The following is a 26,295-nucleotide window of genomic DNA, read 5'->3' as shown; positions in this document are numbered from 1 at the left end:
TCTTCCCAAATCGCATTCGCCGGTCGGTTGGTGTTCACGTCAATCTGATTAAAGGCAACTCTCAGCTGATCCTTGCATTCCTTCATCCGCCACCACTTAATTCGCTGCTGTCCAGTTGTTGGTGGGCGATGTCGCTGGCCAATGTCCATTTTTATGTCCATGACCAGGATGCGATGTTGTGGGGCGATGTTGTCCGATGGTATGACTTTAGTGTTTGTCACCGTTTTCAGCTTATCCCGCTTGACAAGCCAGTAATCAATTTGAGTTGATCTCCCACCACTGGCGTACGTAATGAGATGGGACGGTCTCTTCTTGAAGAAGGTGTTGGCGAGGACAAGATCATGGGCTTCCGCAAAGTCCAGGGCTCGGTTTCCCTCATCATGAACCAATTACATACAAAGTATATAAAATGTTAAAATAATAATTCTTACACATGTTATTTAGCAATTGAGATGAATTTGCGTACTAACGCGGAAGTCATGCTACTACCATCCAGGCTACATATTATATAACCATACTTCATATTTTGTGAATTTAACTTTACATGTACACTGCATTTTACAAATAACAATACTGGCACTTTGCAGACTTCCGATTAGAATTTAGAAAGAGAAAGTTCATTTGTTTTTTGTTGCTGTTATTTTTTGTTGTTGTTGCAAACATTGTGGTGAAAGCAAATGTGCCTACGGTGGAAATTGTGCAATTGTGAGGTTGTCCAAGCTTACAATCAGCACCGCTCTTTGGACAATGGCTAAAAGAAGCAAAGCACATTTACCAGAGGTTGAAACAGGCCACAAGACCCAGCGACTCACTCGCCCTAAGAAAATGTGTGGTTCTCATTTTGAGCCTTTCTGTTTTTTCTCAATTGCTTTCTTCCCTGTCAGTTCCAAAGGCATTCTTGTTTTCCCAAAACAATTTTAAAAGTCACATCACCTCTGAAGACAAAACAAATCAGCCGACCCCTTGGAATGCTTCTCAGAATTCTTTCGAAGCGGCCGTCGATAACTTCCCCGTAATTGCTTTTCCTTCCGTCGCCTACAATTATAAAGATGTTCGGATCTGCTCACAAGGAGGACACGGGGCGAAAGAGGTTATTTTCTCTCCCCCCTCTCTCTCTCTCTCTCCTTCCCCTTCTGCTACTTAGGAATAAGAGCACATTTCACAAATACTCGCAGCCGTGAAGAGGTCGGGGAATCAGCCGAACATCTCATCACACCGAGCGTGAAATGTCAGCATGCCTTAACGCAAACACACGCTTGCCTGCACGTGCACCTGGGAACACAACGGCAACGATCCCCCGTGTTGCCTTTAAGAGACTCTTAAGGGCAGGCGCTGGCAGCGAGCACCTATGAAGGCCGGCACGGCATGCGTGGGTGCGTGGTGGTCGACACCACGCTCGGCCGCCTTTGTCTCCCCAGTGCTGATAGGTACTAATTTGAGGCTGAGTCGACCTGGGGGAGGGCCTAGGCCCTGAGCAGGAATAACACTCGGGACACCGAGTTGATAGCACAATGCACTAACCACTACACTACCACCTCCCTACGATTTTGACTTGCATACACAATACTAAGACAAAGATCCCCCGTGTAGCCTACATAGGCTGCTGGGGTCAGTGTTGTTAGCGAGCACCTATTAAGGACAGCGTGACACATGAGGGGATGATATGACCACCCCGTTCTTTGTCTCCGACGTGTGCATGTTTACACAATGCGCCAGGAACTTATTTCAGGCTAAGTTGACCTAGGAGAGACCAAACAAAAATCAGTTCTGATATTACTTGTAAGTGATGTTATCCGTGGCCAGGAATCTAATCCAGGTCACCGGGTTCGTAGCACAGTTTAATATCCGCGATGTTGCCACTGCCCGATGCAGATGGCGTTCTAAATGTCCAAATGACGGGGCCACTTTGTTGAGCGATCATTTGTGGCCAAGTCGCTTCTGCAAAAAAAAGTTTATGCCTCAGTGGGCTTTGCCTGGTAGGATGGGGATGGTTTAATGTTGTATTTGTTCGTGTGATTTGTTTACCTTTCGTGTAATTTGCACTTCTATTGTGTTGTTGTATTGTTGTTGTTGTTGTCATGCTCTTACCCGCCCCTACTGGATATCTGTGAAAAAAAGCTTTGTAGCTCATCCGATTCCTCCAGTGTAAAATAAATATTCCGATTTTGAAATATTCCGACACGTAGACCACACATAAAGTCGTGACACAGACTCGAACGAAGACACTAATCCTCCCCCCCCGCCCCCTATATCGCTTGTACACACACACACACTCGCACGCCCAAACACGCACGCACATTTGTGCACATGATAATCATTACCGCATCTAATAAGGGCATCCAAAACACAGAACAGATGAGTAAACACGCAAGTGACACAGTTTCCTAAACCCTTAGTCGACGTAGCTAATAAAACGCTTGCCTTCTGCCCATCATTACACTTGTGGTGGGTTTTTTTTTAACTCTCAAAGTATCCACGCGAACACTATGGTCAAGCGTTGGAATAGGCTTAAATGAAAACAGAGCAACATTGCATTTTTTTAAATACGTAAATATAAAAATAACCGCAGTGTTTGAAGGAGTTCAAGCCCATCAGGTCTTACTGCACATCACGTTTCAAGGTTAAAGGCGCAGACCCGCAGATGTTGTTCCCGCGGCACCGCTGGTGCAAGGCCCTCCGCTAGAGGGCGCTCTGCAGGAGCCCTCTACATTGGCTCAGTCTTCTAAGCCAGCCACAGTTTTTTTCCGAAGAGATGGAAGCACCCAACACTTTACCCCACCACATGCCTGGGCCTGCCATTCCATTCACTGTCGGACGGACAGATTCCTACCGCCGGCCAGACGAAGCATCATCACCTCTTCTCCATTGTACATTCCCTTCCTCTTCCCTCCCGTCGCCCCTCCACTCCTTCCCATCCCTCCCCTATTGACCTTTCGTGACCCCCCCCCCCCCTAAGTGTCCCTCTGTTACAGACACTAATTTCCTCGGCCTTTGTGCTGCCCCCGCCATCTAAATCACTGCGTTTCTGTTCACGCTTTTTTAAACTCGGTAAATCGCGCTCGAGCTAAGCCCTATAAATGTAAAACAAGACAAGACAGAGGCTGCGAGCAGAGATTTAAACATTTTTCACCATTGTTTCAAAAGGCCGCGCGCATAGGAGACCGAACCGGCGACCTCTGGATCACAAGATCAGCGTGCTGTACGTACGCACGTAGCACTTTCTCACGCACCGTACGTGGCCAAGCGTGCTAATCGGAAGCGCTAACCGTTGCACCGCAACAGAGTCCCGTATCGCGTTTGTGAGAAGGTAGAAGACGCTTGTCACCGTTAAGCAATTCACATTCACGCACACTCCCATATGTGTCCAGTCCTAACCGCTTACGGTTCACAAATGCACAATCCACGTGTCCACCACTTTCCACAGGAGATTTTGTAAATGTACTTAAACCAATCCTGATCCCGTTAACCAAGTGTATAAATCTGCACTTTTATAGGGAGAATTTCGACAACCGTTTTATCAATGTCATCCTGCACAGGAAATTCCTTCTGGCACGCGGTGTCTTCTGCTGCTGAAGCATAAACTGATAGCCACTCTGCTCATAATCGAGATTTATCAACCAAGACTGGTTACCTTTCGCCAACCCTGTAGCATTTGGTGGGGGGCGGGGGGGGGCTGAAGATCCCCTTGCTGATGGCTAAGCCCCCCTTTTAGAATCGTGCGGTCAATTCACACAATGTTGGTTCAATAGTCACTTGACACCGGCGGTGATGCTTCCTTGCTGGCTCTGGGTTGCAAGAGCTCCAGCAGAAAACACAAGAGACAAAAACAGACCGTACCGTTACTAATTTTCATCTTTAGCTTCATGTTAACATCTCGCCACGGCGGTGAGACGTTAACTCCCTTTGCCTGGTGTGCAGAAGGGCATGGGTTCGATCCCGATCCTGACGCCTGCTGCTGTATATATGGAGTTTCCACGTCTCCATCTCCCCGTGGTCGCGTGGATTTTTCTCCGGGTCCTGCAGGTTTTTTTTCCCCTCTACACATTTATAATCAACATCACCCGTTTCGAGCATGTTTACTGCCATAACAGTTCCACACGATGATAAGCCACTTCGTTAAGCTATCATTTTTGATGGCCAGGTCGTTTCTGAAAAAGAGCTCAGTGGGTATTACCTGGTAAAATAAAAAAAAATGTTTTAGTTTATTTTAACATTGACCGTGTTGAGCACCTCCACCCCACCCTGATTTTTGTTCCATGCCCCCCCCACTCCCTTTAAATGAGGTCATGATACAGGGTTGCATTTCAATATCAAATTTGCGGAGATATTCATTGGTGTAAATTTGCCTTTAAAGAATCGTATAAGCCATTTACCGACACGTTTGTCCGCCCCATTCATTCCAAATGTACATCTTCACGATTAACGACAGCATTCACAGAATTCACATTGTATGCACTGTACCGGAGAGTAGCCGCTGGGTTTGTAAAACATTCCTTTGAGCACAACGTTACACGCTTAGGGAACAATATCGCACACACTTTATGCCGAAAAGCAGTTCCTTCTGAGTCAGTTTTGTTTTCATGCTCAGCACTTAACAAATCGGTTTAACACGCAGGCTTTCGCGACCAATGTTATTCATAATCAACGTTTTTGGGTTTAGATCGCGTTATTTATAAATGTGTCGTAACCCTCCACCACCCGACACGGCCAATCAGTAAAAATGTGTCACGTTGACAAAGACAAATAGTTCACTGCTTTAGCCCACCGGTGTGTTGAAGCCACAACATTTACAATTTGAGTACGACGTTTCGCGAATTGCCCGATGATGCTGGTTGCAATTACCAGCGAAACGTCGTACTCAAATTGTAAATGTTGTGGCTTCAACACACCGGTGGGCTAAAGCAGTGAACTATTTGTCTTTTGTCAACGTGACACTTTTTTACTGATTGGCCGTGTCGGGTGGTGGAGGGATACGACACATTTATAAATTAACGCGATCTAAACCCAAAAACGTTGATTATGGACTTAACAAATCGGTTGGTACATTTCCTCTCTGACTATTGTTAGAGTGCGATTTCCTGTTGCAAGCGTTCGGTACTTATCTTAAAAGAGTTTGTATAGCACCGTATCTAGGAATCAAGGATGGCACCTGTGGATGTGACGGTGGCGATGAGGTGAATGGAAGAGACGAGAGGAAGCGATGGGGGCAAACCTGTGACGCGTGAATTCGGTGAAAGCGAAATTGATGACAGTAAATTAGGACGAATGATGACGGTGATCATGATTTATGATAAAATGATGATGAATGATGATAATTTATAATAAATAATGATGAATGATGATGAATGATGACAATTTATAATAAATAATGATGAATGATGACAATTTATAATAAATAATGATGAATGATGATGATGAATTATGATAAATGATGATAAATGATGATGAAAAATTACGATAAATTATGATAAATTATGATGAATGGATTGAATGAATTGATAATTAGCGAGAGCCATGTGATGAGAATATGAAGAGGGAACAATAAAGGTGGCGGATATGAGGTGGAGATTTCATGGGTCGTGGGCTGAGCTCCCTTGTATAGGAGACTTTTAGTCTCAATGGGTTCTCATCATCATCATCATCAACCGCCGAATGAAGTCCCTCGCCACATTAAATCTCCATTCCTGCACGCTTATGCAATGCCGCGGTCAGCGCAATTGTTTTTGTTATTTTGATTCAAAGCCACCAATCTGAAATGTGGTTTTGTTTACGTTCGGCGCTCGCCTAATTCTGAAATACACCACAAGCTGCCGAAAGACCGTCGGTGTAGCGGCATGAATTCTACATCGGTAGATCACGGACGCGCTCACTGTGGTGGGTCAACGAGGAATTGACAATAGGAAAAACTTCGATTTAAAGCTTTCGTGACTGCAGGGATTCATCTTCTTGGTTCTTTCGGTAAAGTCACGTAGAATGGAAATAATATAATAATGAAAATAAAACATAACAAAATAATATAATATAATAAAATAATAAAATAATATAATTATAATATTATTTTATTACATTATTATTTTATTATGTTATATTTTTATTATGTTATTATTTCCATTCTACGTGACTTTAATAACATAAAATAATAAAATAATATGATTATTATATTATTTTATTACATTACTATTTTATTATGTTTTATTTTTATTATTTTATTATTTCCATTCGACGTGACTTTACCGAAAGAACCAAGGAAGATGAATAGGAAAAACCCTAAACTAGATCGTATTTTTAACACGCAGCAAAAAAAACCCAACACACTTTATAGAACTGCGTTCCAAATAACCGTTCTGGGTGCGATCTATGTTTTACCGTGCGGCCACAAAGTTCGCTGAAAAGCCAGTGACATCTGCGGAGGTCATCAGCAGGCGCCGATCGTCACGTCAAACAAAACCTCCTCTAAAGAGCACGGTGCATGCGGCTGTGACCATATTCGCTGAGCACAAAAGGCAAAGACCCCCCGTATAGCCTGAGCAGACTGTTGGGAGCAAGTGCTGTTAGCGAGCACCTATGGAGACCGGCACGGCACATGATGGGGTGGCTGCCCAACATCACGCCCGGACGCCTTTATCTCCCCAGCGGTGATGTTTACACACAGGTACTTTTCGATTTAAAGCTTTCGTGACTGAAGATGAAACAAGAAGATGAATCCCACACAGGTACTTATTTGAGGCTAAGTCGACCTAGGGGAGGCACAGGACCCGTTCAGATAACTATCGCTGGTGTTGGCCGTGAGCGGGATCGAACTCGGGTTGGCGAGTTCGTAGTGCAGTGCGCTAACCACTCCACTACCGCTCCCCACACACAGCACTTATCTGCAACCCATGCTTGTTTTCCCCTGTTCATCTTTGTGAGAAATATCTTCTTGATAACAGTTAAAGTAGGAAAGAAAATAATTGGTCTGGTCCATGGTCGGTGGCTTTTATTTCAAACCATGTTCATTGTTTGGGCGAGTTGCTGAAATGTTATTTTTGGTTTCAACTAAATTGCTTGTTTGAAATTCCAGCGCTCAAACCAACCGCAAGTTAAACGCACAGGCCATGAAAATGTACAGAATGTCGGAACGGGGTGAGTGTTTACGGCACTTTTAAACGCACTAAGCTGCTGTAATAAAACACACATCTGTTGAATAAATCTGTTTATTTGATACTTCTGGTCATGAGAAACGCATGCCCGTTTGCTCATGCAATGCTGTACCGCGTGAGTCGAGCTAATAAAAAGCGAAAGCATAATTACGTCCGCTGACATTTATTTTCTAAGTCGTATCGAACGTAAATTGTCTCGAAAAGCGTTCTCTTAATGACTCCAACTGTATGTGACTGGCCTTGTCCTGCAGATGTCTTCTTCTTCTATGTAATCCACATTTTACTCCGTTGATTCGCTGACTTTATTGAGCAGCTGTTGCTCCCATCCCCGCCGGGAGATCGTTTTGCACGTAAGAGAATTCCACGAGCACAATGCCTTGGCAAGGAGCAGTAAGAATAATAAGCACGGAGGTTATATGGGACGTGGATTTTTAATTGTCAAAAGGCGAGAGACGAGGTGGCAGGAGTACCTCGGGAGTCAGAGCACCGAGCCAGTATGTAGTTGACATCTTGGGATGATTATTATGATGCTTCTTCTTGGTTCTTTCGGTAAAGTCACGTAGAAGAAAATAAAAAATAATAATTCTTACGACGTTTCGTCCACAACGCAAGCAGCCGTCTTCAGGTGGAGAACAGGTCTGTCGAGAAGACATTCAGACGCTGTCTTCTCGACAGACCTGTTCTACACCTGAGGACGGCTGCTTGCGTTGTGGACGAAACGTCGTGAGAATTATTTTATTATGTTTTATTTTTATTATTTTTCTTCTACGTGACTTTACCGAAAGAACCAAGAAGATGAATCCCTGCAGTCACGAAAGCTTTAAATCGATATTATGATGCTTGTTTACTCAGGAAAGCGCGCTGAGTCGAAATGCTCTTTTTAAAGAGGGTCCTGCCAAGTTTTCACAGTAGGCGGTGGTGTTGCCTCTTCACGTGAACCCAATTGACAGTTGGCTGCGTACTACGGTGTGAAAGAAGTTCAAGATGAATTTTGATTTAAAGCTTTCGTGACTGCAGGGATTCATATTCTTGGTTCTTTCGGTAAAGTCACGTAGAAGGGAAATAATAAAATAATAAAAATAATAAACAATAAAACTGCAACACAAGCAATCATCACCTGATTGCTTGTGTTGCAGTCGAAACGTCGTGATATTTTTTATTGTTTTATATTTTTATTATTTTGTTATTTCCCTTCTACGTGACTTTACCGAAAGAACCAAGAATATAAGTTCAACATACATACAACTTTCAGGTCATTTTTCAGCATTTGGCTGTTTTGTCAATAACAATTGTAGTATATATATACGGTATTTAGCTATGGCAGGAAACCTAAAAAACCCCAGAGAATGGCCATGCAGAACATGGGGAGAACGTACAAACTCCATACAGAGCAGTACGGGAGTCAGATTTGAACCTATGATCTTCTTGCTGTGAGGCACGAGCATTGCCACTGTACCACCCTGTCACGCCAGTTGATGGTTTAAGCAAAGCAATTAAATGTTAATCCCCATGGCAACTGTTTGACCATACTTCTCCATGCTGGTCAGTGCACGTTGGTGAAGAGGAACGCAGTCAGGATCGTTCAGATTTTTACTCAACACCGATGTTCGTCGCCGCCGGGAATCGAACTCAGGTTGCCGGGCTCATAGTGCAGCGACAATCACCACTGTGTTCTCGGTTCTTTCGGTAAAGTTACGTAGATAGAAAAAATAAATAAATAAAAATTGTTAAATGAAATAAAAATTAAACAAATTTTCTTATAATAAAAATAAAAATAAATAAAAATAATAAATTGAAAATAATAAAAGCAAAACAACACAATAAAAATTAAAAATACAAATCGTAAAATAAAAAAAAATAATAATAATAAAAGAATAACACCCACGACGTTTCGATCGCAACACAAGTGATCTTCATCAGGTGGTGGTTTTTTGCTTTTATTATTTTCAATTTTTTTTTTCATTTACGTGACTTTACCGAAAGAACCAAGAATATGAATTCCTGCAGTCACGAAAGTTTCAAGTCAAAATCACCACTGTGTCACAAATTTGAACCAGTCACAAAGAACCGCACGAAACAAAGACAAAACTATCACAGCGAAGTTTGTCCTCGTCTTGGTTCACCTAAATTCAATCCCTTCTCTGTACCAGGGTACGTGGAAAAGTGCAGCGCCCACTAAGCTGTGGGTACAATTGTGGGGTATTCCAGAAGTAGTTCTGTGGGACCTCCTTCTACGGGCCATTCTCTCACAACGCATGGAGGGACGCACTGCCCCGCGAGAGTTCCGGCTGAATACTTTGTCACGTGATGCGATGCTCACATCAGCACGATTCTAGTTACATAGAAGAACTGGTGGCTCGTTGGTACAGTGGTTCGCGCGCTGCAACTGTGAACGTGGTGGCCGGATTTCGATTACCGGCCACGGCTAACATCAGTGATATCTGAATCGGTCTTGTATTTACCAGCATGGTGAAGCATGGTGAAGTATGGTCAAACAATCCCCATGAGCAAAAAGGCAAGGGTTGGCCTTCATCCATAGTGGATTGCCAAAAACTTGCAAAATCTAATATTATATTTTTTATTTTTTGAAAGCTCTAAATAAATAATTGCCTACATAGTAAGTGTAAACTAAACCTCTGTAATGTTTGAATGGGCTCCTTGGGCCCGTCCACATCTCCTGACAGGCTGCATTTGATGCCAATTTAATTGAAGATGGCAGAGCTGTGATGATCGATTGGTTGTGACAAGCAAGGCAAACGAAAGCTCTTTAAGCCCATTGCTAAGCCTGCTTTTAATGATACACGCGGGCAGCAATAGAGTACATAACTTTACTGTCCACACACAAGTGTGGTTATCATTAATTCAGTGCAATTGGCCCAGCGGTCCAGAGTAATGGCTCGCAATGTCCAAACTTTATGAGTTCAAATCCTGCTTTTGGCCGTTGACTCAGCCGTCAACAGCGGGTTGGTAGCGATAAATACGGTTGGTACAAACACAAATAAGTTCCACTTTTTGGGGAAGTCCTCTGGATAGACTCGCCCCCGTCTTAGGAACGTGGAATATCCACCACTGGCTCAAGGTCAGTACACAGAAGAGAAGCACCGCCTCAATGCTCAATGGAGCAGGAAATCACTCTTGACTTGAAATTGACTCCACAACCTCTATCAGCAACTTTCGTTTAATGAACGTTTACAATGACGTCTGCAGTATGGGAGACTGTATTTCGCTGTTGTGCAAATTCTGCGTTATTGTTGTTGACGCAATACGGGAGGTTTTCATTTTGTCCGCGCCTATGGGGTAATAAAACATGTTTTTGTAATAGGGCGCTCTGAGTGAGTTCAGACGGAAGAGTGCATCCGTATGGGTCACATGCCTGGTGTTGCTTACGATGGCACAGTCACCCGGCTGAAGCAAGGCACAGATCACCCGCTAATGGGAGCAAACTCGGAAGGCCCCATACGTTTGCAATCACGAACTTTGTGGCTGCCCTGCTCAATAATGGTATTAAAAAAATATATAATCAGCTCATTACATGGCAATGCATTCTTATTGGACTGCGACAGTCAACATAATTAGATTTAATGTGGGAGTGGGGGTGCGGGCGGGGGCAGGGAGGGAGCCAGAGACCGGCAAGGCAGACGTACCCACGACCCCAAACACACGCCAGGTTCAATTCCAGACAGAGACAGCTGACACGTAAAGCAGGAACTGAGAAAATGTAAACCGTGGATCAGATAACTTCGCGCCGCTCGAAACATAAATTTGAAGCAGGTGTATCTGCAAGTCACCAACTCTCAGACAAAGCGATAGAATGGCTGAATGACTTACAATTGAATCCCTGTTGCTCTCCATAGGTTATACGAAAGAAGAAAATGGGCAGAGTCAAAATTATGTGTACTTCTAACCTGTAAAAGCCCTTGGTCAATCCACTGCTGTATGAAAAGCTTCCCCCAGTGCCACTTCAGTCATGGGGGTCATTTGACCATATAGCACTTCACTGCAATTCATATTTCAAAGTGTTCACAGGGGAAACTCGCGATTGTAATGTTGTTATCCGGGAAAACATCGCGGAGAATAGAGCACATGTTTTGAATTCATCCTGCTCGGGATGTTTTTTCAGTTGTGGTGGCGAGATGTTAACTACCTCGTCTGGAGATCGTGGATTCGATCCCGAACCTGACGCCTGCTGTATATTTGGAGTTTGTCTCACTGTGGTCGCGTGGTTTTTCTCCGGGTCCTCCGGTTTTTCCCTCCACATGTAGAATTAACATGCATTTAGAATATTTGGCTGCTATACATTTCCACGTGATGAGCCACTTCGTTGAGCTATCAATGTGTGGTCAGGTCGCTTTTGAAAAAAGAGCTAGATAGCTCAGTGGGCCTTACCTGGTCAAATAAAAAAATAGTTCATAGTTCAGTTCCTTATTGAGTTGCTTTTTGTGTGGTGAGAGAGACAGCACAAAGCCCAGGAGAAAACCCACACAACAATAATAATGATCGACAGCACCTTTGTTAATCGACTGTTAGACAAAGGTGTCCCCATGTCATGCTGCCATGGGGAATGTTTAACCATTCTTCACCACGATTGCACAACGGTTAAACGCTAAATATAATGCACTTCACAGCTCTTAATAACGGAGCCGCATCCTTGCGATATATGGACGAACACAGCCGTCGATAATTATTTTCATATCCACCTTGAATATGGCTAAAGCGCCCTGAGTGTGGGCAATCTCGTAAGATGCCAGAAGTCAAACAGGTTGAGCCTGGTCATGGAAGTACTTGAGTAGAGGACCAGTTGTTGTTGGATTCTCTGATGGCAAGAGCTCAAGTGTTTTGTACTGGTAGGAACCTCCTGGTTACACCAGCCAACAGGGGATAATTGTGTCCGTCGTGCAGGGAGGGGCTGGGTGGTGAGGGAGGGGCTGGGTGGGGAGGGGAGGGTGGGGAGGGGCGGGGTGGGGAGGGTGGGGCTGGGTGGGGGGTGGGAGGGGTGGGGCTGGGTGGGGAGGGGCTGGTGCCCTTATAAAACTCAACGTTTAACCTACTCACGCCGGCTTGTGCCCGCCCCCACAGTCGGGCATATTTGCGGAATACACCACGCCGCCGTTGACCCTGGCCATTGACCGAGCAACCCAACGTTCCTACCAGCTCCCTCCGCAGGAATGTGTTTTTACTATCGTCCCACTTGCTTAATGTTGTGGTCACCTCCGTTCCCTGAATCGTGTTGAGCGTTGTGTCCTCTGGGGTGTTGTTTCCGGTGCGTGTTCTCTATCCTTGACAGTGTTTGTCGTGCTCTCTCGTGTCGTTGTTGACGTTAATGTGGTTTGCGATGTTCACCATGACTGACAGAAAAATATATATATACAGTATGTCATTTTTCATCTGCAAGATGGCCAGGAGATGTGAGTACAGTACAGCCACGGATTCTTGAAACTATCTGCACAGATAGTTGTGTTAACACCCTTCATAATTTGGCAGAGAACCTCCTAAAAAATAATCGTGAGACTCAATGAGGCTTTCCCTCGGTAAACAAGGGTATCAACAATGTGAGAAAAATAATACACGTGTAAATATTCTGTAGGCTTTGCTCTCAAACGGCAAACACTCATTCATTGAAACGGGCCAAGAATTGTAATAAAGGAGCGTTTTGACGCTTTCCAGAGAAAATAGTGAACATCACAGTAATGTTGGGATTTTTGTAAAATCTTATTTCCCCATTATGAATTTAAAGTGAACACAAGAATATGTTTTCCTAGTAACAGACGTTTTTTTTTTCAATGAACAAAGGTAAAACTGGAATCCTAAACATAACTTACATCCAGCAGAAATGTACAATTCCCGTGAGACCGCGGAGAAAAATGCACAAACTCTCAAGAGTCGCTGCTGAAAAATAAAAGTCAAATGGGCAATATGTTGCGTCTTCTATTATTTCCATAAAATATAACAAAAAGACAGCGTTGGTTTTAGTTTATTTGCTGTGCATGTGTACGTGCTTTTGAAGTGTCCATTCTATCTTCTTGGTTCTTTCGGTAAAGTCACGTAGAAGGGAAGTAATAAAATAATAAAAATAAAACATAATAAAACAATTCTCACGACGTTTCGGCCACAACGCAAGCAGCCGTCCTCAGGTGAAAACCAGGTCCGTCGAGGCGACAGAGTCTGAATGAAACAGCACACGGGCTTAGAGCATATATATAAGCTGGGCGCATTGACAAAGGAATTTGCATATCAACAGGAATTTAGCATATTTATGGGAAATGCAGGAATGTAATTAGTACTGCATATGCATGTGCATTATGCAGGATTAACAGCATCCTGCATAATGCACATGCATATGCAGTACTAATTACATTCCTGCATTTCCCATAAATATGCTAAATTCCTGTTGATATGCAAATTCCTTTGTCAATGCGCCCAGCTTATATATATGCTCTAAGCCCGTGTGCTGTTTCATTCAGACTCTGTCGCCTCGACGGACCTGGTTTTCACCTGAGGACGGCTGCTTGCGTTGTGGCCGAAACGTCGTGAGAATTGTTTTATTATGTTTTATTTTTATTATTTTATTACTTCCCTTCTACGTGACTTTACCGAAAGAACCAAGAAGATGAATCGCTGCAGTCACGAAAGCTTTAAATCGAAATGTCCATTCTATGTTTTAGCGTCGGAGATCTTTGCCAAAAAAACTCTGTTATTCATTCGCACTAATGACCAATGCTACCTCGCTGGTCTCGTCAAGGGGCATAAACCATCATCACGCGCACTCCGGCCATCCTTGCAACAGCGGCTTTTGGCTGGCCATCGAACAAAGATGCGCCTTTGCGGCCATCTGGAACGCTCTTCCCACGGATATTAGGAAGCCATTGGAGCTATGCAATCTAGCTTGAAAACGAATTTCCTTGGAACTAATTTTCGCCTGCAAGTTTGTTGTCCTTCCCCCGCACCTCCGATCAGCAACCATTGTCTACGTACGGTGTGAAAGAAGTTCAACATACATACACACATGACGAAGCAAACAAAAAGAACGGTATGCTTCCTTCCATAGAACACGGCCGGGCAACTGCTGCCACTCGCAGCCTTGTCCCTTCTTTGCCGCTGCAAAAATCAACAGAGATTTGGTCGAGTGTCAATACATTGAGCCCTGATGCACACAATAGGCCCGAGCCTAAGTGTTCTTCACGGTTAAGTGTCCCGGCTCCGCCACCCCGCCCCCCATTTCCCACAATGCTTAATTGGAGCCATGAATATGCCTTAGCAGAGCCAACAAAAGACATTCCAAACGTGCAAGGGTTTCGCACAAAGTAAAAAAAACACACATAAGGGCATTATTCCCCCCCCTCCCTCCGCCCAAAAAAAAATGGGAACGTTATATATTTTTAATTAAAAAATACTCATGCTATGCCCTGTAAGAAAAATAAAATCTCGACATTTCCTGTCAGAGCGGTTATTTTGTAATGCTTTCATTAATTTTTCTATTCGCTATTTTTTTGGGTTTGGCGCTTCAAACGCTTTCACCGGCTTTGTAAACGCACGGGCGAATGCCCGTCGCGATGTGAGCCACGGCTGTACACGTCTCGCGCAAGCAGTCACGTGACTTCGTGGAGCAGAGGCAATGCAGCCAGGTGGGTGCGGTGATTTATTTAAAAAAAAATAAACCACAGCCATTAACAAAATTGTTCACCGCAGGCAACTGCTTGCACGGTGGTGATGTGATCATTTAGACACTCTGAGATCAGATAGCTTCAGAGGCTTTCCCCGTGTCCACGTCCTCCTACCCCCCCTGTAATTTCGCCAAGAAAAGAGACCGATGATCAACGCCAACTGCTGCGGTTACGGTGGCGGGGGGGAGTCATCATATTCCGTATCGTGGCATTTGCGCCACGATCAAAGTCTCTGGGTGGCTTGTAATTCGACCAACAGCTGGGAGTGGCTCGCGCGTCCCAGGATGGTTATCTTCATTACTCGTCGGTATAAAAAAAAAATACGCGGAGCTTCGCGGCGACCCTTTTTGTTGACACTGTTTTGTTGAAGTCCGAGAGTTCAATGTTAAGGTGATGCAATATATATACTAAATCTATACATAGGTTAAGGTGCAGCCCTGCAATTATTTTTCCACACCACTGCTGGCAATAAAAGCCTCCCCACTAGGAGCGAGCTCCATAGAGCACCCTCTACTCTTCTGCGCTAGCCAAAGAGAATATGTACACAGTAGAGTATCAAATACAAATCAAATATTTGTCTTGCTGCCAGGATAGGGGGAACGGTAGAGCAGCGGTTAGCGCGCTCGGCTAGAAACTCAGTGAACCGAGTTCGATTCTCTCTCACGGCCAACACCAGTGACGATTATCTGAACCGGTTCTGCGCCTCCCCTAGGTCGACTCAGCCTCAAATAGGTAAATAAAAATAAAATAAGGCCGTACCCGGCCTTCATCTGTGCTCACTAACAGCACTTGCCCCAAAAGCTCGTTCAGGCTATACGGGGGCTCTTTGTCTATAAAGGCACCTGATACAATCCCTTACCATCACTGTCACTATCAACTGCTGCCTTATATTTTCGCTCATGGAGAACCATTGTCCAAAATGCACGATGAGGTGTTTGTGTACAATGTAAGCTTTCCCTCTGAGCAACTCATCGGCTTAAATTGATGGCATATGATGTATCCCGTGGGAACACAACGGCAATGGTTACACAGCCTTTGGCTGTGCTGATGAGGCCCAGAAGGTCGAAACCAGATTCAGAGTTGGTCCGTTTCGACAAATGCTTTTGTCTGGAAGTGTTATTGGTTGACAGACTGTATCTGTCTGCGTTGTAGTCAAAACGTCGTGAGAATTATTTTATTATGTTTTATTTTTATTACTTTATTATTTCCCTTCTACGTGACTTTACCGAAAGAACCAAGAAGATGAATCCCTGCAGTCACGAAAGCTTTAAATCGAGACAGTATCTGTTTAACTTCACTGGACATAGACTTGTCCATTTTTATTTATTTACCTGGTATCTTATTATTTCAAAAGGTCAAGTCAAAGTGATTTCCTCCTCAAAGCGAGCATTGCGGCAGTGCTCATCTCCTCTTCCAATCCATGAGCCAATTCCACATTCCTATGGCGGGGGGCGAGAATCCACATAGGACAACAATCAATGTTGATTTCCGCAACAAAGTGCTACTTGTTTTATCGACCTCAGAGAGATCATGGGCTGAGTCAACCCCAAATCAGAATTTGAACTCGCAACCTTCTAATTGCAAGCTTGCATGCCACAAATACAAAGATACCATGTGTAGTTTAACACGTAGGCTTTATCCCGTATATCCTTAACAGACTGTTGGGGCGAGTGCTGTTAGCGAGCACTTATGAAGGCCGGCACGGCACACGAGGAGGGCGGGTGGCCAGCACCGCGCCCGGGCCGCCTTTGGCGATGTTTCCACACCGCACGAGAAACTTGTTTAAGGCTCAGTCGACCTAGGGGAGGTCCAGGTCCGGTTCAGAGAATCATCGCTGGTGTTGGCCGTGAGCGGGAATCGAACTTGGGTCACCGAGTTCGTAGTGCAGTGCGCTAACAGTAACACTACTGCTCCCCATAATATGACACACACACGCATAAATACATACGTACGAGCGTATGGTTGTGATCGCAAGAAGCTAGCTCTGATGATGATGATATATGCCCGACCACTTCAGTCAAATGAATAACATTTGCTGTGGGGGGGGGGGGGGGAGTGTTTAGCTTCACGATACAAGCTCCGGGTGCCTTCAAGAATGCCTTCAAACTCACGACAATGAACTCGGACAAATGCGTCTACGCTGCATGCTCCCAGCAGCGACTGCTGCCTCGTCAAGCCAGGTGTGCTTTAATCCCAACCAGCTGTTCGTGTTGTTTTAGACAAAGACCAGTTGTGTCATACATTTTCTTAGGGAGCTCCACTTCTGCTTAGACATTGCTCAGCGAATAGCTTAGCAAAGTATAGGCCCAGTTGTTGGTTCGGGCATGACTGACCCTGCCATGCATAGTCCCATGGGATGTTGGTTATCAACAACAAGGCAACTCCTATGACTAATTGGGAATGGGACGCTAGCGTAGGATTGATCACTCTGTCGCTGGCCGCCTTTGGGGAGGGTGTATAGTATGAAAGGCCGAAACACCCTCGGAACCAAAGGTTCACTACTGACGATGCGCTCCCCAAATTTCACCAGGCTCACTGTTGATGAACTCTTGGAAGTGCTTGCACACTGGATAGTAACATCTCATCCTGTGTTCTTGGAATCTGTTGATTGGGGGGGATACCCGGGGTGTCGAAACGAGAGCAGAGTTTGCTTTGTGTTGATGCAGTGCTGATGATAACGTGAAAGTCGTGTGGCCGATGAGTTTCATGAAAAAATACTGCTCATATTAGTTTTTTTGTATGTACAGAGACATGTATGGGGAAGAGGAATTTATTTTATTCTGCCCCCCCCCACCCCCAGAGCTTTGAAACTAAATGGTGTTAATGTAACACATCGCAGTGGCAGTGGTCACAATTGTAATTGGGTAGTTTAGCTTTCCAAAGTTGTTTATTCTCTTTTGTTGTGTACATCGTATATGCTGCTTTGTTTGTAAACATAGTATTTGGTCGGCACCCACTTCTTTCCTGAGTTATTATTTAAAATGCCCCTTTTTAGTACCACCTAAAGTCGCAAAATCGTAATTTATACAGATATATTTACGCGGCTAACAACAATTAATTACTTGATAGACCCACTCATTTCAAGTGGTTATCGCATAATTCACTGCCACTGGCCACATAGAGAGATCGGAACCCAACATCAGTTGTGACACCCGAGGTGGCACTGACAAGTGGAACATCTCTGGTCTGTACTCTTTGGTTTTTTCGGTAAAGTCACGTCGGTAAAAAATATAAAAAATAAATTAAATTAAAATGAAAACAAATAAATTAAATCACGACGTTTAGGAAGCAACACACCGAAAACTTCAAATCTAGAATTTCTGGTCTGGGCTCGTGGACTATTCTGGCGCCCTAAGAGACACCGCATGGGAGGCGCAGGGTAAACAAGAGATGGTGATGACGATGTGTTTTATTTCTATTTACCACGTGTATAGTATTCCCGCCTTATTCCACGAACTTGCTATTCGCGATTTTGGGCTCTCCACGAATCGCATCTGGAAATCTACACGAGTGCATCGAGAGAGAGAATAATGAGCGTGAAAGCTAAACGAGAGAACGAGAGAGTGAGCGAGAGAGTGAGCGAGAGAGTGAGCGAGAGGTGGGGGTTTTACATAAAGCTAAATAAAAAAATTACGAAATGATGAACGAAGCAAAGTGCCGAATACACCGAGCATCTTCTTGTTTCCACTGATTGTAAAATAAAAGAGAGTGAACGCGTATTGACGTATTTATTTAAAGTAATTCGTAAAAAAGAGAGGTTTCCGTAGGCCGCGAAATTTGCAATTCGCGAGCATCTCCGGAACGTAGCCCTCGCGAAGAATAAGGGAAAAACTGCGACTGCCAAATGTAGCATCGGGGGTGGCGTGCCTGGAACCCGGCGCTTAAGAGAGAAGATGCGAAGGGTAAGGGAGATGATGTCGAAACAAACCAGACTCACTGGCCCGCAAAGTGGCCAGGAGATGGCAGTACAGCAAGCGGGTTTCTGTGTGGGACCTTTGGCGGTTTGTCCCTTCCTCGACTCGCTGCGCAGAGGTCGCAACCGGGTACCCGATGCCCGTACCCTACCCGATACCCGGCTACCCGTACCCGGCCGAGTACGGTTACGGGTACCCGTTTGCGACCCTGGTGCGGCCGGGTACGGGTACGGGTAGACCGTGAGTCACTGGTGAGTAACCGTTTGTCACTCATTTCTCAACGTCTTGTCTATTCTCACAATTCAAGTTCCTAGAATCAACCCACCCGCGCCTGCAACATGGCTTCATCCCAGAGGTCGCAATCGGGTACCCGATACCCGTACCCTACCCGTCCCCGGCCGCAAACGGGTTTTGATTCCTTACCCGTACCCGGTCGGGTACGGGTAGGGTACGGGTACGGCCGGGTACAGGTACCCGTTTGCGACCCAGGCACGGCCGGGTATGGGTACGGGTAAGGAATCAAAACCCGTTTGCGACCTCTGCTTGCTGGGCGGTATCGCGAGGTGTGAACAGGTCAGATGTCGTGAACACCTTTCGGAGATGACAATTTACACCTGGGCACAAATGCTGCACTTGGGGTGTGGGTGGGTTAATTGGTCCCGGTGGATAACATATCGGTCAGATACGTGGCGTTGGACCGTACTTCGGTTTTCATTCCGCACGTGCAAAACAATCTTGAGACCGGAATTTTACGAGCAGTCGCCATGTGCTAGCATCCTTAGGGGACAAGGCTCGTGAATCTACGATTTGCAAAAATAAAATACGTGCTAATATATGTGTTTTTATCGGAGCTTGTTTAGATTCGCAAACGATTGCTCATGGCACGTGAGCTTGCCATAGCGATGCCTGGCAATGTTGCAGCTCGTAACATCCTGCACAAGTCAACATTGCCATCAGGTTGTGTGTCATCAGTTCAGGTGAACACGCCTTTTGATTAAAAAAACGAACGTAATGATTCATGCGATAATAAAATCCACACTCAAAAGTGTCTTGCAACTGCGAAACACTCACGTGCTGGCACTTGTATGGCAAAAAGAAAAAAACTCCGACCTATCATTTCTAGATTTGAAGCTTTCGTGACTGTAAGGATTCATATTCTTATGTTTTTTCGGTAAAGTCACGTAGGTATTTTTTTTTGTTACTTAAGCAGTCGTGCTGTGACGGTTCCACCTGAAGACGGAAGCTTGTGTTGCCTCCGAAACGTCGTGATTTTTATTTTATTTTTTATTTTACTTTTATTCATTTAATTTTTTTTTACCTACGTGACTTTACCGAAAAAACCTAAGAATATGAATCCGACCTATCAATTCAAAATGTAACACGCTAATGATTTGATAATTGATGGCTCTGTTTCCCCCCCCCCCCCCCCCATAACTCCACAGTACATCTTACGTGCATTCACATACGAGGGTTGAGTAACTGCCACATGGGCCACACAGAAGAGTGAGATGCTATCCTTAGTTTTAAAAAAACACGTGACAAGAGGATGAGTCAGGGCTATTGACCTGTCTGGGCTCTCACTACACTCACTCACTCAAGAGATGTACAGAAGCCATAAGACAAAGATCCCCTGTATAGCCTTAACATACTTTTAGGGGCAAGTGCATTTAGGGAGTACATATGAAAGCCGGCACGGCACACAAGAGGTGTGAGTGGCCAGCACCACAACCAGCCGCCTTTGTCTCCCTAGTGGCGATGTTTACACAATGTACCAGGTATTCATTTGAGTCTGAGTCGACCTAGGGAAGGCCCAGGACCGGTTCAGATAATCGTCACTGGCCGGGTTCGTAGCGCAGCGCGCTAACCGCTACTGCTCCCCACACAGTCATGCACATACATCAAGCCAAGCATGTGTTTGGAAAAGTGTTTCCGTGGCTACATTGAGTGCGTAAATACATATCGAATGTCGCAGTGTTATGAGCAGAGTTTCACGCACGTTTGCAAATGTAATACTGTATTACAATAGTCATAATAAAAATAACATGAACGTACAGCCCGTTGTTAATCCACTGCTGAATTACGGCTTCCCCATGTCATGTCGGTCAATCTGTCAAGGGCGATGTTTGACCATCATTCACTTTGCTGGCCTGCGCGACCACACAATTGGCTGGGAATTTAGTTCCGATAACTTGGGTTGGTGGCTGGAAACATTATATAGACTTCATGGAGAAAAGAAAGTGTTTCCAAAAAATAATTTGCCTGGTGTCTTTTTTTACATCACATTTTAAACAATGATAAAAACAAATTTTAAGCTGCACCACAAGCTATTTAGCCACTCGCAGGAGCTCTGCTGTAATGCCACTGGCAATAGCTGAAGACACACGTGAGCGCGCAAGAACGTGCAATGCCAGGCTCGTGAGTTGAATAATGAAGGCTCGTAAAGTGGTGCAGTTGCCTGCATTACCATCAGGTTGTGTGTGTGTGTGTGTGTCGGAAGATCAAGTGAAACTGAGCAAAAAAATTATTCGTGAGATGAGATAATGCATGTGCAAAGTGTCATGCATATATTGAAAGCATGTTTACGTTCTCAAATCTTCATTTAAAAATAGACACTGGCAAAGGAGGTCCCATGATGTAGTTGCTCAGCCCGAGCTCTCATATCTCTGATAATGCTTGTCTTTGTGCTGTACGCCTTTTGGCATCCTCTGGTTTAACACCGTTTGAGACTAGGCTCAAAAGAAAGCTGTCTCTGGTGTGGAACAATCAGTTTAAAAGACAATGCATATATTATCAGAGTATGTTTTTTTGTTTGCATTTTGACCACAAGTATTGTGGTTAATGCAGACATGATTCCTTGTAAAAGGTTTCAGTTTGGTGTTTTAACATCTTAACACAGCTGTTTTGTTGCCAGAAAAAAGGGGGAAACCTATTATCATCTTAACACCTGTTTTGTTGCCAGAAAAAAGGGGGAAACCTATTATCATCTTAACACCTGTTTTGTTGCCAGAATTAAAGGGAAAAACCTATTCTCAATAGACACTGTGCCATGCAATGCCAATGTAATATGCGATGTGTCTGGCAATAGCTGCTCTTCATTCATTCAATTCATTCAATGATTTTTTTTAGTAAAGACTCACCCCCAGTAAAGAGGGCATCGCAATACGAAGAGGGCATTTGCGAATTCTTTACATAGAGAGGCCAGGGAGGTACGGCGTGCTATTAAGAAGGGCCACTGCCTGAAACGTCACCTATTGTACACGTTGTTATTGACGAATGTGTCAAGTTTTTATTAATTGTGCTTGTGCACTACTGCAATGCAGCAGCATCAAATAATGTGTTTAATCACGAGAAATTATCAAGCCGCGTTATTAATGAGTGAAATTAAAATGCATTCATGACTCATACATTATTATTGTTTTTTATGCAGCAATTTTAGGCCGTCTGAGAAAGCAGCCGACAATAATTTAGCCCAATTTTACCGGCGACATCAAAGGAATATTAACTAACATTTCCCTCGAGCAAACAACACCGCGTGATTGCTCAAACTCCAGCAAATGAAGAAGCGAGGTGGTAAAGGTGCAGCCCTGAAATGTCGCGCTCACGCCACTGCAGGCGCAAGGGGAGGTCCCCAATAGAAGGTATTTGGCCTACTCTTCCACGCTGGCCAAACGTCCTGGAAGAGGTGGGAGTACCCACGTTCTACCCCACCACACACACACACAGAGGCAACCCGCGTGCTGATCGACTAACTTACCGCTGTGCGGAACGGAGGGGAGAGGGTTGAAGGGTTTTAAGAAACTAGCATCATTTAATTTCGATTTAAAGCTTTCGTGACTGCAGGGACTCATCTTCTTGGTTCTTTCGGTAAAGTCACGTAGAAGGGAAGTAATAAAATAATAAAAAAAAACATAATAAAGTGAGAATTATTTTATTATGTTTCATTTTTATTATTTCATTACTTCCCTTCTACGTGACTTTACCGAAAGAACCAAGAAGACTAGCATCATTGGTTCAAATACCGCGCCGAGAGAGGGAATTGAACCGGCGACCCTCTGGATCGCAACACCGCAGCGTGCTGACCACATCAAACACCGCCGTGTTTGATGCGATCCAGAGGGTCGTCGGTTCGATCCCTTTGCATCCCACGAGTAGCCACCGTTAAGCCGTCTCACAAACCAAGGCCGACGATAGAGCGTGCCAATTCTTTTTTTTTTTGCCTGGAAAGCATCGGAGAAAGACGAGGAGGAGGAGGAGACGAGCGGATGCCGAAGCATTTCGCCCGAGCGAACGACGACACAAAAAAAAGCGTCGAAGGTTACGCGCGCACACGCGCTCGTGCTTTTCCCCTTTAACCCAAAAGATCATCAAGACGCACGCGGCCGCCCCGTCGCTGTCATTTCTGCACGCGCACGTGCACGCGGACGAGCGCACGTGCACGCGGACGAGCGCGCGCGCGCGCGTGCGTTCCTCACCGACGAGCTCTCCGTTGCGGTCGCGGTGCTGCGCGTAGCCCTTGAGGCACGTGTAGCACGGGCGTCGGTGTCCCTGGAAGCGTGAGAAGGGCGGCGGAGGAGGAGGAGGAGGCGGCGGCGAGGCGGTGACGAGCACTGCGCAGGCAGCCCACAGCGGCAACAGCAGCAGCAGCAGCGGGGGCAGGCAACGCGCCGCCAGCGCGGCCGGACCAGCGCCGGCCGCGTTTGATGGCTTCACGAGCCCCATGCGAGTTCACTATCGCAACCACTCCTCACCCACCCACGGCACCCCCCCCACGTATGTCCTCTCTCTCTCTCTCTCTGCTCGGTTCGCAACGGTCGACTCTGCTCGCTCGCTCTCTCGCTTCTCTTCTCTCGCCGTGTGCGCGCGCCTCTTCGATTCCGTGGCTTTCTACGTCTTGCTCTTCGAGGGGCACTTGCAGGCGACTCGCCGGTTGCCTTCCTGTTGAAACACACACAAAAAGCAACCCGCCACCAACGCAGAAGAACGGGCTGATTGTTTTGACCCGGCTAACAACGCCACCGCTCTTGCGGACTTGATGCTGTTTTGGCAACGCCGAGCCAATGGCAATTAGATGTCTAGACGCGGGCATGCCAAGCGCCTTTTGTGCGGATTTGCGTTAAAAAAAAAACAGACCGAGAGAGTGTTTAACAATTTCATTCGTAACCCCCCCCCCTCCTCCGCCCCCCCCCCTCCGCTTCAAATTCTTATTGCCAACTGAGGGTGCAGGATGAAAACAATAACGGTTCAAACTTACAAACGCTACTACCTCTTCGCGTGTAAAATAGCTCCGGCAGGAAGGAAAAAAAAAACAAGAAATAAAATCAGAAGTCCCTGCCACTTTTATGGGATCAGTTTGAATTCAGTGCTCCCAGCGGTGAGCTAACTCAAAAATATGTTCCATAAACCGGGGAAGTATTTGCTGCTTCCCGGCGCTGGAGAATGGGATGCGTGATCGAGATCGTTTTGTGGATTGGGATTTGCTCTTCGTGCTGCCCGCGTTAACAGGGTCAAGAATGACTGCACGCTCACGGGTTCCAGCTTGAGCAGTTGCCTTTATTTTATTTATTTTTTGGAAAGTTTATTCATTATTTAACTTAACTGCCAGCCACTTGCAGGTGAAAGGCGATTCAGCAACGAGGCACTATTTATAGCCGAGAGGAGCTGGGGGGAGAACAGAAAAAAATGTTGGTTGTCGGATTTTCTGCCGTCAAATGTTCCCGCACGGTTATGCAATTGTGGGTCTTCAAATCGATAACAGCATACATTTCGGAACAACCTACAATTGTTGCGGATAATGTTAAATGAATGTCAATCGGTTATTTATACTCGAATGAAAACTCGTTTTTTTGTCCAACTAAAAGTTATGAAAAATATAATATGGTTTTTGAAACGTTATTTAACATATCCAAGCTGTAATCACTGTTAAAGGGACATTCTGCGCCATCACATTGGGTTGTGTAAGATGCTTGTTTTCATTGAATATATCAAGCGTGTGTCACCATGAGCTCACCACAATGTAAGTGGCAGCAATGTGTGCTCTTGAGATGCAAACAGGCACAACGTGAATGTACCGCATATTGTATCAAAACATCGATAATGGTTACCCTGCTACAGGGAATATTTCCCTGAAATAGTTTTTTTTTATACGTAAGTACAAACCCTTCACCACAAGCATTCGACGTCAGTCCACACACGCACAGACACACTGAAATATGCGCGTACGTACAGTTCCAAGAAAAGGGGAATAAAAAAATAAATCTGACAACCACATGATTTTACTGGTCTCCCTCCATCTGTGCATCCCTTTAAGACTCTCCCCCCCCCCCCCTTTTAGTTTTCAGCATCTTAAAAGAACATGCCAATTCAAGGCAAGACACCGGAATGAGAGAGAGAAAAAACAGCTCACATCTAGCATTCCTTCAACTCAAGGGGCGCTAATCCCTAAACACATGTTCGATTGTGTTTAATTTTCGCGTGCATGTATGTGTGTTTTTTATGTGTGTCGTTGTCACTTTTGAGTTGAAACGCTCGGCACCACGTGATTTACAAGCTTTCATCACATTACGCGTATCATTACCCCGATTAAAAAGGGGGTGGTGGGGAGGGGGGGAATCTTCAGCGTAGCGACATCGCTTTCAAAATGCCGAATGAACCGATGCGTTTCATACACAAACGCACGCACGTGCACATGAACACGAAACGTTCCCCCCAATAACCCCCCCGCGGTGTCGTTCATCCATTGCGGGTTCTTGCCGTGCTCATCTGTCGAATGTCACACTTTAAAATAAACTCGTTGTCTTTAAAAAATAATTTTTAAAAAAGAATTAAAAAAAATAATTTTTAAAGAGTTTATTTTTATCCGCTCTCTCTCTCTCTCTTTCTCGAGCTCGCCGGTCGCTGTTGTTTTTGTTCCGCTACAGACAACGCGAATCGACGAACGCGATGCCTGCCAACGAACGGCGACACGCCGCCTTCGCCTGCTCCTCAAAACGTTCCCAGCCGTGATCGGCGGCCAAAAATCCCCAACATCAAATGCGTTCGCAGGCATCTCGGTTGAAGAGGCGACATTCCTCGACCGAGTCGGCACTCGCGAGCAGGCGCTGAAGAGCCTCTCCGCGTGCGTGGAGATTTTTTTTCTTCACCTGAGGACGGCTGCTTGCGGTGTGGCCGAAACGTCGTGAGAATTGTATTTTATTATTTTTACTTTTATTATTTTATTCTTTCCATTCTACGTGACTTTACCGAAAGAACCAAGAAGATGAATCCCCGCAGTCACGAAAGATTTTAAATCGAAACTTTTTGTTGTTGTTGTTCGAGTTGTACCCGCGTGCGTTGTGATTCGGGCACCACGTCCGACGTTTCGCTTACGCGGGCTGGGAGCTTCCCTCGGGGGGAACTTAAGGGGGCTTCTTGGGGAAATGAAGGAGTTGCCGGAAGGTTTAGCGCGAAACGTCGGACCTCGACGCGCCGAACGACGATCACATTCCTTTAACCGCAGAGCTTGACACGAGCAAGTTCTTCTAGCGGCGGCGTTGCCTTTCTTTCTTTCATGCTCCCTGTTGAAGAAGTCCCATTTACAATCAA

General features: G+C 45.2%; 1 protein-coding gene across 3 annotated transcripts in view; it reads right to left on the bottom strand.

Moving 5' to 3' along the window:
- LOC133351105 (multiple epidermal growth factor-like domains protein 6) overlaps window positions 1-24,332 on the bottom strand; it is a 117,043-nt gene extending 92,711 nt beyond the window's left edge. For 2 of the 3 annotated variants that reach the window (XM_061566052.1, XM_061566054.1), the window contains exons 1-2: window positions 23,966-24,332; window positions 23,187-23,649 (exon numbers count right to left, since the gene is read on the bottom strand). In XM_061566052.1, the coding sequence (XP_061422036.1) occupies window positions 23,187-23,433 (247 nt within the window). In that variant the 5' untranslated portion in view covers window positions 23,434-23,649; window positions 23,966-24,332. Of the gene's footprint in view, window positions 1-23,186; window positions 23,823-23,965 lie in introns of those variants that run through there. The other variant, XM_061566053.1, reaches the window with a different exon arrangement.
- Between the last annotated feature and the right edge of the window lie 1,963 nt (window positions 24,333-26,295).

This window comes from Lethenteron reissneri, chromosome 36, assembly GCF_015708825.2.
Source record: "Lethenteron reissneri isolate LAM-NWPU_2019-01 chromosome 36, ASM1570882v1, whole genome shotgun sequence".
NCBI lineage: Eukaryota > Metazoa > Chordata > Hyperoartia > Petromyzontiformes > Petromyzontidae > Lethenteron > Lethenteron reissneri.
This window is presented reverse-complemented; position numbering and strand designations above follow the sequence as displayed.